Source organism: Gymnoscopelus braueri (genome assembly GCF_963280865.1).
Source record: "Gymnoscopelus braueri genome assembly, chromosome: 22".
NCBI lineage: Eukaryota > Metazoa > Chordata > Actinopteri > Myctophiformes > Myctophidae > Gymnoscopelus > Gymnoscopelus braueri.
In genome coordinates, this window is record NC_137624.1 from 22,736,690 (window position 1) to 22,750,623 (window position 13,934).

Sequence of the window (13,934 nt, forward strand, 5' to 3'; positions counted from 1 at the left end):
GGAGATTATGTTTTCACGTAACAACTGCTTTGTGTTGTCTGTCTGTGTGTCTGCAGCTAATCTGGCAAAGTAACTAAACCGATCTGCGCCAAATTTATTGTGCATGCTGACAGGAGGAACTAGATCACCAACAATAATCAAATCGGCCTAATGATGCCGCTATACCTCCCACTTTCTTATGTCCAATCAGCCCCAAATTTGAATCACATTTTGGTGAGCCTCAGCCATCTCCAAAAGCACTTTCACTTCTGAACATACATGAGGCCGCCACAAATGCCAAAAGTTTAACAGTATGTTGTAGAAACGCTAGAAAGGTCGCAACACAGGCATGCTAGAGCTGCTATTTTCAGTATGCGACGCACCATCATACGAAGGAACACAAATACACAGCTGGGAAGCCTCCAGACCCACTAGTATAAGCATTTTTGAACAACCACACTGGCCTGTCAGGAAGTCTCTTCCAGTCCAAACAGAACCGCCCTGCCCTGTACAAGACACGTTTCACTGGATATTCCAGGGTGGAGTTTATAGTGGAGTCAAAGTATATAATTTTCAGCAAAATCCAGAGCATAAAATTTTACTCTGAAAATGGACCGGGCTTATTTGTACACAGGATTTCAAACCAATGAATCCTTGTCCAATTGCAAACGCTTGACACAATTGGTTCAGTGCATAACTGTATTCCCAGGTTTCCAGAAGGTGGCATACGCTGTTTCCTGTTCCAGTTCATTATCCCATAGCTTTGTTTGATTGGCTCAGGAGCAGATTTGAACTGGAAACACATGACATCTTCACAGATGTTTCCAGTTAAAATCTTCTGGTGTGCCAATCAAACAAAGATATGGGAAAATTAACTGAAACAGGAAACAAATGGGTATGGAACTTTCTGAAAACCTGGCACTACAGTTATGCACAGAGCTTTTAACACACTAGAAAGAAGAAGGAAAAAAAATATTATCCATATTTACATTTACAGCAGAACAGGAATAAGATAACATTACTAGTTTCGAATCTTTCCTGAAGAATGATGGTTATGCTGTTGTCCTGTCCTCTTTTTGACCTCTGTAGGTGGAGGATTAAGGCCTCATTCTCAGCCCTAGTTTCATTTTGAGCCTCCATTTTGCACGCTCTTGTAAATGTGGGATTGAAACACAGACTGGTGCAGGTGACAGAGGTCTTTTCAAACGCAACTGAGGAAGAGAGTGGTGAAGGCTGTGAGAGAATAAGAAAGGTTCAATTAGGCCCAACTACAGTAATATAAAACATAGAGTAAAAATGCTGATCATACCTGTACTGACCATATCCAAATTGTAAGGGGTAATTTATTGACATTCCTGTTGCTGACAGTCAAAATGCTTACTTTCTTTCATCAGACTGAACAAAATGGGACAAAAGAGATATTAGCACTTATCAATATTCCAATTAATTGCATAATTTTTTATGTCTGTTATCTCCCTCTCCCAACAGAGAGAGGTAATTGTAATGATGTCCAAACTACAATAAAAATGGCTGCGTTTAGTGATCAATCTAGTGCAACATCTGCTTCACATAACTTCAATGATAATGTCAACCAGTATTAGTCCTACCCGACAACAGGGTCAGAATTGTCCAATGGAAGAGCCACTTCCAACCACTGCAGATTAATTATGTACTATTTATATTGTATTAACATACTCTATCATACAAATTGGTTAAAATGTTTTGTTTTCCGCATTAAAATAAGTCTCAGATTGTAGGTTAATAGTGTTGTAGCCACAAAAGTTGGCAGGATTTATTTTGTATTCATGTTACATGCTGAAACACTGTGATTATTGTATTGTTTGTTACTGAAGGAACATGCTGTTTACAACACACATGTAGTATTTTGGGTTATAGTGATTGAAGAGGTAATATTTAGTGCATCTTTCACCTGTTGCTAGCCAGGTGGGAGATATTAAGCACGTTTGAGCCATAAATACAAGTTACTGCACAAACCAACCTTTGTGGATATTTGAAGTGTACTTTATATACAATTTTCCTCATTTCATTGTAAAGAAAATAAGCGCTTTAAAAGGTTTTCAATGTATATTGAAGTACATGATTACTAAAGAGAACATGATTAAGCTAATTAATAGAAGTTAAAAAAGTGTTGATTGTTGATGTCATGGGGATTTAAAAACATGATCTACACAGAGTGTGTGTGAATAACACAAGCTATTGGGTCTTGTCTGATCTACTATAGGTCAGGTTTTTGTATTATTGGGCGATTCTGATTCCAATCATCATCTCCTGGAGTGCTTCATGTGAAGAAGAGGACAGCGCTTCCCTTCCACTCACTGAGGAGCCCAGGTGCATGTGACACTCCACCTTCTCCATACCCAACATCAACGATCCCCCAGATCCATAGATTCCCAGTTCATACTGGGTGGCGAGCTAACCAACCTACAACTTCGGGAACAAAGGGTTTTCTATACTTTTGCCGGCTTTTCTTTATTCGTTTTTGAAGTTGATAAACACACCGGTCATCATTGTCCCTGTTAGTGTTGACAGAGCCCAACATATCTTCAGTGATGTGGTGACACTGAGGGGTCTTTACTGTAGGGAAGCCTGCTGTCCCCGGAGTCACAGGCTCCAAATCTGGAAACACAAACTTGTCGTCTGACTCCTCACAAGACAAGGTGGCAGGGAACTGGAACCGAAGCTGACGAACTTGCTGCTTTCTCTTCAAGGTTCCAACTCCGGCGGTAATCTTGGGAGGTTCTGGCTCATTTACAGGTACTTCCTTCTTCCTGGATGTCTTGGTTCTCTTGGTCCGGACTGAGACAATTCCCTGTGGCATGTTCTCTCTCTGGCACGCTTCAGCAGAGCGCGTTCCAACCATCTGGGCCACATTATCCCAGAATTTTTTGCAACTGTGCGGGCCTTTTGGTTGGCTGTAGGAATGGCAACTGCAAATTTGGTAAAGTGGTCCGTGATCACTCCTCGGAAGAAGTAGAAGAGGACGATGATCTCGTTCCAGTCTACTGGTTCCGAGAATCCTCAACTGCTCAGGTCCCCATAGTCCATGGTCCAGTGCAGCCTGAACCATCTATGTCTAATGATAAAGATACACAACGTGCTGAACCTCCAGACGTATGTCACGTCGAGAGTCCAGTGAATTCCCAAGATGTCGATTGCAATTCCGAAATTGACAACCCACCTGATATGTCTGATGGTGCATCAGATAGATAGTCCCCTGATGCTTAACAAACCCACCAGCCATCAGGGTGACACTGAGTACTTACCTACTGAAAGAGTCGTTCCTACCGAACAAGTACAAGAACTAAACCTAAATGAAAGTGACTAAATAAAGGCCCGTTCATAGTCCCTAGATGGGTCTAAAACGTACGTCAGGGGGTGAGGGATTCCGTCCGTTCTTTACCGACGCATGCATAGTCGCTCACGTTATTTAGGGGTTATTTTATTTATTTTAAAGTGTACAGGCGTAATACACCTATCATCCACTAGATGGCCACTAGTATGTACCGCCGTACCCATAATGTTGCCATGTCTACTTATTATAAGCGACTTTGGGCTTATTTTTCTGTAAAGTTGCTTGTAAACAAACAAGCAATTTTGTATTGGTGGTTGCGGTTTTATTTGGGCTTGTTTCTAAAGTGTAGTTGCTTATTTGGGCCAATTATTATTTAAACCAGTGATTCTCAAACATATATTGTAGATCTGCTATATCCTAGTCGATTCTTTTGGGCTTGTTTTCATAGACCTGGTTGCTTATTTCTCTCACAAAACCTGGCAACACAGCCAGCTGCTGGCATCAGCGCAGCTAACAACATGAAGCTACCATTGTAGCATCTAGCCAAAACAACGCGATAAAAGACACAAACTAGTCCACAAACTAGACAAAAACAATGGTTGTCTACAAAACGTGAGTTTCGACCCCTACTGCACTGTGCTATATATGCTATATATTGTCACAGACGTGGATCGACGGGTCTATACTTAAGTACATTTACTCAAGTACTTCCACCAACCAACGTGGGTCTTTTTTTGGAGAAAAACTTGTTTTCCTTATACTGCCAACGGGTTCCACTGGTACTACAGCCAACGTACAAACGAACGTACGTCGGCCTGACGGTGAATGTTGACTGCACGGACGGAAATCCTGGAGCCGTAAGTGACGGAGGGGGAGACAAAAACGACGACGCAAGGAGCGCTGGCGCTAGTTACGTATCCTTACGTCCGACTATGAATGATACTTTACCTGATACTGAATGTTCCATAGAGAACGGCAACTTACCTGAAAAAGAATGCCCTGTGGAAGGAGAGAACTTACCTGATGATGTCGATATCCAGAATGAACAGCTTCCAGTGCTCTCTGACATGCCAGAGAGTGAAGAGGAGACGGATGGAACTGGAAATGGAGAATCTGAGGAGAAAGGAATGGACAAGTTGGATGGAACAGAGACAGCAACTGAAAAGGAGACAGAGGAACAAACGGGCACGGATACCTCTATCAGGAGATCAAAGAGAAGTCGTCAGCCTTCGAAGCGACTTGACTATGCCAGCCTTGGAAATCCCTTGGTCACAGTGGTTAAATCATTCTTCCATGGGCTTACAGCGGCTTTGGCCGATGCTCTGAGTGAGGCTGAGAACAATTCCCCTGTCCTGTCCCCTCAAATAATAACCACTCAACCGTTACCATGTCCAGGGACGTACATGAGTTCAGGAGGGGAGGGTGTAACCCAGGCTTGAAATTACCCTGCCTGAATTTAATAATAATTCATGGGATAAAATAAGTTAATTTTAGTTGACTTATAAAGTGCTAAAACGATTAAAAATGCCTTTTGAAATACACACATTTAAGTTATACAAGTATACCTAAACTGTTGCTCTACAAGTCTGTTTAAAATGAAAAACAAGCTATATACATGAAAGGAAAAAAACGTTGCCAAAGAAACAACAAGGTGCCTTACAGGTTTCTGCGAAGGGTTAAAACCATAGATATCTATGGTTAAAACTACCTGGCTCTACCTGTTGATTGCCTCCCCAAGTGGCCAATCAGTGAGCCTGTGAGCGTTTTATGACCAGCCCACTAGTTGTACTTCCTGTTACTATATAAGCAGAGAACTTCCTTTTCCTGTTCAGATACACATGGTGGTTCTTCATTGTGCTGTTGTTTACACAGAGACAATCTTTTGCAATCCACTTGAGCAGTGTGAGACCAAGGTGTGCAAATCACTGACCAGCCAGGTGATTTTGCAGTGTGTGCCCATTCATTCATTGATCAGCGGTGAGTGAGACAATGTATAACTGTTTGGTTGATTTAACTCAGCTGATGCTGTTTGGTTGATTTAACTCAGCTGATGGTTATGTTAATAGTGTTGTAGCCACAAAAGTTGGCATAGTACAGCGGATAAAAGCAATATTTTGGGAGAATCGTTCACTTGGTGATACAAGCGTGAAACTTGGTACAGATCATCTTTAGAGGTCATTTATCGATTTTTTTAATCGAGCCACTTGAAAATCAAAGATGGCGGCCATTTTTCAAGATGGCCGACATCTTAGTGGGCAGTTAAGTGATATGATGGTTTATTTGGTGATACAAGCATGAAAATTGGCATGAGCAGTCTCTGTGGGTCACTTGACAATAGGCCACCCACAGCTACTTGAAATTTCAAGATGGCGGCCATTTTTCAAGATGGCCAACACTTTAGTGGAGCAATTAAGTTATATAATGGTTTATTTGGTGATACAAGCATGAACATTGGCATGATCAGTCTCTGTGGGTCACTTGACAATAGGCCACCCACAGCTACTTGAAATTTCAAGATGGCGGCCATTTTTCAAGATGGCCAACACTTTAGTGGAGCAATTAAGTTATATAATGGTTTATTTGGTGATACAAGCATTAAATTTGGCATGAGCAGTCTCTAAGGGTTGCTTGACAAGAAAACACTCCCAGCCACTTTACATTTCTATTTTCAAGATGGCCACCCCCTGGATCCTCAAAAGATACATTTTCTCATAGAAATGTATGTTTTTTTTTCATTAAGGACGATTATTATTATTATGCTAAAGAACAACTTTTAACACATCACAATATAGTTGTGTTGATTTGTTGATCATAGATAGATTAGATAAGAGTGAATATCTGCACTACCAGGGCACACTGGTGATATATCACTGGGGTTCAATGTCAGCTAATTGAAAGTTGGTATCCCAAATGCTGTCTAATTTACCCCAAAACAGTTAGATAGCCGCACCTGAATTGACAGGTTGTGCCAGCACGGGAGAGCCGAGCCAAGGTTAATGGGGTTTTAGTTAACCGGATGGTGTACAGATCGCTCAGGATTTAAATGGCATTGGATGAACGATCGAACTAAGTGTAGGGTTAAGGCACGAACTTAGTTGTATCCCATACATCAAAGTGCTTGGTAAAAGGTGGTAAAAGGATAAACCCTCGGCCTCTGCCTATGCTGCAGACATGGCAGAAGCCATCATAACAGTTGTGAAAACTAACTGGGACAGATGTTTAATTTGTCAGCAGGTCACCAAGGAAAAACTCATTCAGCCGAGTTTATTCAACAGAGAGCACGATCGTACTGGTTATGATACCATTGCAAGAAATGTTCCATTATTTCATAAGATCAATGCTCTGCCTATCTTACTTAGTCCAACCCGACTAGATGAAGGTGATGGCATAGAAAGCACATCGACAAGAAACAGAGCAAAATATAATTCAAGCTGTAAACTTAGGTTCAACAACACAGAGCTGGAAAGGACCCAAAAGAGAGCATCTACATCTGCTGAAGACACTGAAGATACCAAAGATATCCATGTCAAGAGGCCAAGAAGATCTAATGTATGACCGGTCCAGCGATGTCACAACTGTGAACGAGGCCAGGCTTGATCTCTTTGCCAGAAAGCAAAGACAATATGACTTGATCCCACCAACTCAAGCAGCACTCAAAGAGCATGCCAAACATGCTTCTTATGAGGCTGGATACGTGTGGGGACAGGCATTGAAGCGACATCCACAAATGCCGAGCCCATCTGACTGGGGATGGGTGGAACAGGACGAGAAGTGGAAAGTCTTCTGGACTCCACTTCCACCTATTGCGGAGAGTTGTTGGGAGTTGACCAAATGTGGGTGCTCCAAGGCATGTACTGGAAGGTGTAACTGCTTCAGATATGGACTCAGTTTCACATGCCTATGTAGTTGCCCCTGCTAGAACCTATTTGCATGTTTATTTTGCCAGAGTTATTCCCTGTTGTCCTCTGTGTTTTCAAGTGGAGGCCTATGGCTCGGCTTCCCCTCGTCACATCGACGCATCATGTTTTACTTTTTATCTAGTCTATTACTGTGTAATTTTCAGTTGTTACTTTGTAACATTGCTTCCACTGCCTTCCACTGCCATATCTAACAGTGAAGCACATTTTCAGTTTAGTTCCTTAGTATCGTTTGTCATGGTTCCGTGGCTATTGCCATTCAGTATTAGCCATTACTCATAATTTTGGAGCACTGTCCGTTCAGCACCACAACTGTGCTTATCAGCACCACAACTGTGCTAATTTATTCATCTTATTTTTTGTTTCCCCACCCCTTAGTATTTATTTGACACATGTAATGGCTGTTAGTTTAAAAAAAACAATATATATATATATATATATATATATATATATATATATATATATATATATATATATATATATATATATATATATATATATATCCTCCCTTGTGACTGTTACCTTGTCGTGGTAAGGGAGCTTGTTTAGGCCTACCTCAGTGAACCCTGAGAGCTATGCCGGTGGGAGGCAACTCCTGACAGGTCTTACCAAACTGGACAGGTCGTGGGCGAGGAGTCAGACAAAACACAGTCAAACAACCTCTCTTGACAGAGCTTTTTGAGGAACCCAATACATTTCTATGAGAAAAGGTATCATTTAAAGATTGACATCTTGAAATTTCAAGTGGCTGTGGGCGGTTTCTTGTCAAATGACCTTTTGAGACGGCTCATGGCAATTTTCATGCTTGTATCACCAACTAAATGATTTCTTAAGCTTAACTAGTCCACTAAGGTGGTGGCCATCTTGAAAAATGGCCGCCATCTTGACATTTCAAGTAGCTGTGGGTGGCTTATTGTCAAGTGACCCACAGAGACTGCTCATGCCAATTTTCATGCTTGTATCACCAAATGAACCATTATATAACTTAAATGCTCCACTAAAGTGTTGGCCATCTTGAAAAATGGCCGCCATCTTGAAATTTCAAGTAGCTGTGGGTGGCCTATTGTCAAGTGACCCACAGAGACTGCTCATGCCAATTTTCATGCTTGTATCACCAAATAAACCATCATATCACTTAACTGCCCACTAAGGTATCGGCCATCTTGAAAAATGGCCGCCATCTTGGATTTTTGAGTGGCTCGATTAAAAAAGTCAAAGAGTTGACCTAAAGGAATGTTCATGCCAATTTTCACGCTTGTATCACAAAGTGAACGATTGTTCCTAGTCCTACTATCCGCTCTACTAGCAGGATTTATTTTGTATTCATGTTACATGCTGAAACACTGTGATTATTGTATTGTTTGTTACTGAAGGAACATGCTGTTTACAACACACATGTAGTATTTTGGGTTATAGTGATTGAAGAGGTAATATTTAGTGCATCTTTCACCTGTTGCTAGCCAGGTGGGAGATATTAAGCACGTTTGAGCCATAAATACCTCCAAGTTACTGCACAAACCAACCTTTGTGGATATTTGAAGTGTACTTTATATACAATTTACCTCATTTCATTGTAAAAGTTAAAGGAGAATTTCATAGTATTTTTATTTTTGTAAGAAGAACAGTTCATTGAATGTTCAATACTTGAAAGATTGTGAAAAGAAAATAAGTGCTTTAAAAGGTTTTCAATGTATATTGAAGTACATGATTACTAAAGAGAACATGATTAAGCTAATTAATACAAGTTAAAAAAGTGTTGATTGTTGCTATGTCTACACAGAGTGTGTGTGAATAACACAAGCTATTGGGTCTTGTCTGATCTACTATAGGACAGGTTTTTTTTATTATTGGGCGATTCTGATTCCAATCATCATCTCCTGGAGTGCTTCATGTGAAGAAGAGGACAGCGCTTCCCTTCCACTCACTGAGGAGCCCAGGTGCATGTGAGACTCCACCGTCTCCATACCAAACATCAACGATCCCCCAGATCCATAGATTCCCAGTTCATACTGGCACCAGACCATTAACTGATCAGGATTGGTATTTAAGACAGTCAAAGGGACAGTGCCCTCAATACCCTCATACCTGACTAACTACTTCTCCAAAGTGAGTGATGCCCACAGCCACTAGAGGGAGCAGCCATGATCCGTTACCCCCCAAATTTAGAACAAACATGGGAAAATTCTCATTCTACTACTCTGCAACCAATATGTAGAATTCCCTGACACCATCCATTAAAAGATATGGCTCACTGGTTTCTTTCAAAACAAATTGGAGAAAGAAAAAAATCAGGAGACCACAAGGGGAGATAAATGCAACTTCCCAATGAAAGGAGCCGTCATTCACTGCCGCCGTTTCCCCCTTTGTACATATTGCGTTATTCTTTATGCCACGTTGATGAATTGAATACATAGGAACACAACAGAAACAAGTCGCCAGGACTTTTAGTTTATCCTTTTAGCCTGAATGTCTGAATACTTTTGTTAGTCAGAAATGTAAAACAGCACGAGGTACAGTCATCAATCAGGGGATTAATGTATTCATTATGACAGGGCCTACCGTTCATGTCAGTGTCCCGCTCAACAGGCTGTGCTTTGACCTCACTGCCCTGAGGCGTCTGATCCTCGAGTGCCATCTCCAGAGAGACTACGCCCACAGAGGAGGTGGAAGGCTGGGGCTCTGTTACTTCCAGAGAGACTACGCCCACAGAGGTGGAAGGCTGGGGCTCCGTTACTTCCAGAGAGACTACGCCCACAGAGGAGGTGGAGGCTGGGGCTCCGTTACTTCCAGAGAGTCTACGCCCACAGAGGAGGTGGAAGGCTGGGGTTCCGTTTCCTCCTCGAACACCAGGCCCATCTTCAGAGGCAGCCAGGTTGCTGCGCCTCCCCTTAGAAAAGCTCATGGTTTGAAGAAAAAAATTAAATCTCACGAAATAATACATACAGCATGTCCTATTAAGTGATTTGTGAGACGGCGTGAAAGGAGCAGACCACCCACACTAGCATCCGGGAGGGGTCCTAGCACTGTTTCCTAAACACTATGTAAAATTATGATGTTTTAGTAATATGTTTCCCCCTGTGGGTGGCGAGCTAACCAACCTACAGAGTCTGGACACTGATGGTGATTCCCCTCCCTCACGGATTGTGTGGTAGGACCAGTCAGAACACTGTCAGGATTCAGATAAAAGGGCCCCAACGAGAACAAAAACCTACAACTTTGGGAACAAAGGGTTTTCTATACTTTTGCCGGCTTTTGTTTATTTTCCATATTGCAGTTGTTGTATTATTCTATGTGCATTGTTTGTAATAAGTGGCCACTCAACAAAGTCTATGCACTGTTGTCTGTGTCATTATTGATATGCAACACTGGCTCTTAAAAACACTAGTTTTCTGATATTAGCCCAGATATTGACAAACACTATTGACTACTACTTACCTGTTTTCTCTATTACTAGTTCCGTAACTAGGGTTACAAATGCTAGTGCTTTAATGCAAGCTTAAACTGGTGTTTCAGAATAGTACTTAAAGGGATATTTCACTTTCAAAAAAACTTTTGGTCATTTTATAGTCTACTCAGGCTTTTGTGAGCCCCCCAGACCGTTTTTAAGTTGCTTGATTCAGTATTTAGATATTTGATAATCATTTTATCAGACATGCCCCCTTCCTATACAAACCCATTATAACTTCAAACTCCATTTTAACCTGTTAGATTCGTCAAATTTTTTCATTTTCCCAAAAAAATATTAAATGAAAAAATAAAACACGGCCCCCTCGCGTATTAGGAGGGCAGGATGAGTCACCAGAACCAAGGACGGGTGTTTTTGATGAATCTAACATGTTAAAAATTTAGTTTGAAGTTATAATGGGTTTGTATAGGAAGGGGGCGTGTCTGATAAAATGAATATCTAAATACTGAATCAAGCAACTTAAAAACGGTCTGGGGGCTCACAAAAGCCTGAGTAGATGATAAAATGAAAGTTTTTTTGAAAGTGAAATATCCCTTTAATTTAAAAAAAAAGTGTTTCAACAGGCTGCATTAGTGTAGAAAATATGCTTAACCATGAGAATAAAAAATCATCTATCATGGATTCCTGAGGGGCTGTCTATTGTAGGACCCATTGAAGGGAATCAAATTGGTAAATCTTTGCCAATACCAAGCCCCAATCGCTTTGTCGATAAACTAAAAACAGTACAATGGAAACACGCTCCCTGGGCCTTTTTGCATATTAAGTTTGACTGTACTACCTGTGCTGTTAACAAACTTAATGTATTAAAGTATTCAATAAATCAATGCTATTGGCATGCTAGTGAACTGAGGTCGAGCACTGTATACTGAAGAGTATAATAATACAAAGAATGCACTGCAGCTATAGCGTTTTATAAACCTTATGGTGTCTTTATAATTTCTGACAAATGTTGATAGACAAAATACAGCTTTATGTATGCACAATCTATGTATGATTCCAAGACCGAAAAAGATTAGTAAGAATTAAAACAAAATGACAGGAGAAAAAAAAGGATTTCACAGAGGCCTACTTTTAAGCATCAGAGCAATAACATAAATAAGTACACCATTTCAGATTTCCCTGTTCAATGTGATATTCCATCCAACCGAACAAAGGTGTGCTTCTAATATTTGGGCAAAGGTGGATCACACCATAAAAAGTCATTTTGTCCAGACATAATAGTCTTCTGAGCATAGGTACACCCTTATCAGAAAAAGTCTGAGGCTTTTCGTCTCTTGGGAAGCTGCAGTAGGTTGTCTGTGATGGAGGCTGGGTCTTGAGAGGAAGGGGTACCAGTTTTGGTGGGTGTTGGTGTGCCTGTGGGTGTGGCTGGGCCACCAAAAGGAGTCGCGGCTCTATGTGAGGGTGATGGGGTGTAACTTGCCCTTAGTGCTTTGTCTGTGTATTTACTAGATGTCCGATTTACAAGCTTCTGCAGGGCAGGGGTGAGGGCTGGGCTCAGGCCTTTTGGAGTGAGACTGCAAAACAGAGGTTGTTGGTCTGTTAGTTTAAATCAGTATGAAAGCGACACATTTATTTCCTACAAAGTCATGTAACAAATTATAGGCGAGAACTGTGTCCCATTACTTTTTTTTGCCAAATCACATTAATACTTACAATAAGTCAGTTAAAGTAATAAACTCAATCAATGAATACCTAGAATTAATTAATTTGACAGTTTCAAAATAACAAGGCTGCATCAATGGCAGACAATAATGAATTACTAAATTGCAGAGAATATAAACACAGCTAGCCGGCTAATTTCCATCGTGGTCCTCTAACAGTCAACATCGACGATGTGACAAGACAAGCAGCATTCAGGTAGACTAGCAGGGTCTAAAATGTCAGTGGTTACATATACTGTACATGGCGACACACAACAAGTTTGAAGAAAGACAGAGATTCTGTGCATTCATAGATAAATAATTTCCTGTTTTCCTGTATATATATATATGTCTGGAAAGATATGTTATTAGCATATATGGACACAAGAGGGCAGTGTATTACATTCAGCCAATTCATGAAAGAGCAGTGATAGTAATGGGAGAGGAAGATAACCCACAGCAGAAGGAAAAGCCATGGCAACACTAAATTATACTAGCTATTCTCAATTTATCAACAGAAAACAAGCGACAACTGCAATCTGGTTTACTTAGCCTCTACAACAAATGACAAAGATAATATTTCAAAGGTTTGGAAATTAACTCATCTTGAGAAGGATTTATAAGCAATTCCACATTTGATGTGGGTGATAAAGAAGTAAAAAAAAACAAATCCACACGGGTGCATTTAACAGAGATGTTCTGTTCTTATGAACTGGTTAATAGAAAACACATTGATTGATTGAGATGAAATAATTTTTGCTTATAATTAAAGCGGCACGATATTAAGCAAAAATAATGTTTTTATCTGTCTTCGTTTGTTTAAAAACAAAAACATTTTGAATCACATTAAAATAACATGAGTCTGTACTGAGAACACTAAAATGAGTGACTTTTAAGGCATCTCCTACCCTCAAGAGATAAGAAATCCAAGTTTTTTGGAGGAATGTTTCTACAAAAAAGAATGTCAGACTGTGGATGTTAGAAGAAGGGCATTATCTGTGTTACTACGGTAGTTGCGACACCTTTTCATATGAAAAACCTAATATATGAAACAACAAACAATGCTATATACGTAGGTGGTGTTGGCATAAAAGTCAACACTTTTGTATGACAACATTATTTGTACTTAATCGAAACTATTTACCTTGCAAGGTTCTCTGTGACCTTTCGCAGTGCTTCATGTTTCTTTGCACGGTTTTTGGCAGCAGCTTCATTGGCCATCTTTAAACCTAATCTCTCTCTTCTTCCTGGCTCTGGAATCTTTTGGCAAGAATTATCTCAATGTTAGTTTGTGAATTTGACACTTCACTTTAAATTAATGAATGTTTGCTGAATCAACCACCACTAGTTTAATACCTTAAATGACGGGCCATGGTTCCTCTCAGCATATGGGCTGTCTGACCCATCGAGACGGAAAGGGGTACTTTCTATCTCACCCCAGGTCATTAAAGGGGAATCTGCGCCAACACCTGAGTGGGAATAAACAGAATTGGGGAAATATGTTAGTCTTAAAAAGCACAAGCAAGACCTACTAAGAAACTACATGTTATTGTTAAGTTCAGTGTTGGATATAATGTTAAAAGCACACTTACCCGGAGAAGGGGAGGGCGCTCCCT

General features: G+C 40.5%; 1 protein-coding gene across 1 annotated transcript in view; it reads right to left on the reverse strand.

Moving 5' to 3' along the window:
* Positions 1-11,583: 11,583 nt before the first annotated feature.
* ess2 (ess-2 splicing factor homolog) overlaps positions 11,584-13,934 on the reverse strand; it is a 6,108-nt gene continuing 3,757 nt past the window's right edge. The window contains exons 7-10 of the mRNA XM_080418544.1: positions 13,911-13,934; positions 13,675-13,787; positions 13,463-13,578; positions 11,584-12,192 (exon numbers count right to left, since the gene is read on the reverse strand). The exon at positions 13,911-13,934 is cut by the window's right edge and continues 79 nt beyond it. Coding sequence (XP_080274670.1) covers positions 11,922-12,192; positions 13,463-13,578; positions 13,675-13,787; positions 13,911-13,934 — 524 coding nt within the window. The 3' untranslated portion in view covers positions 11,584-11,921. The remainder of the gene's footprint in view (positions 12,193-13,462; positions 13,579-13,674; positions 13,788-13,910) is intronic.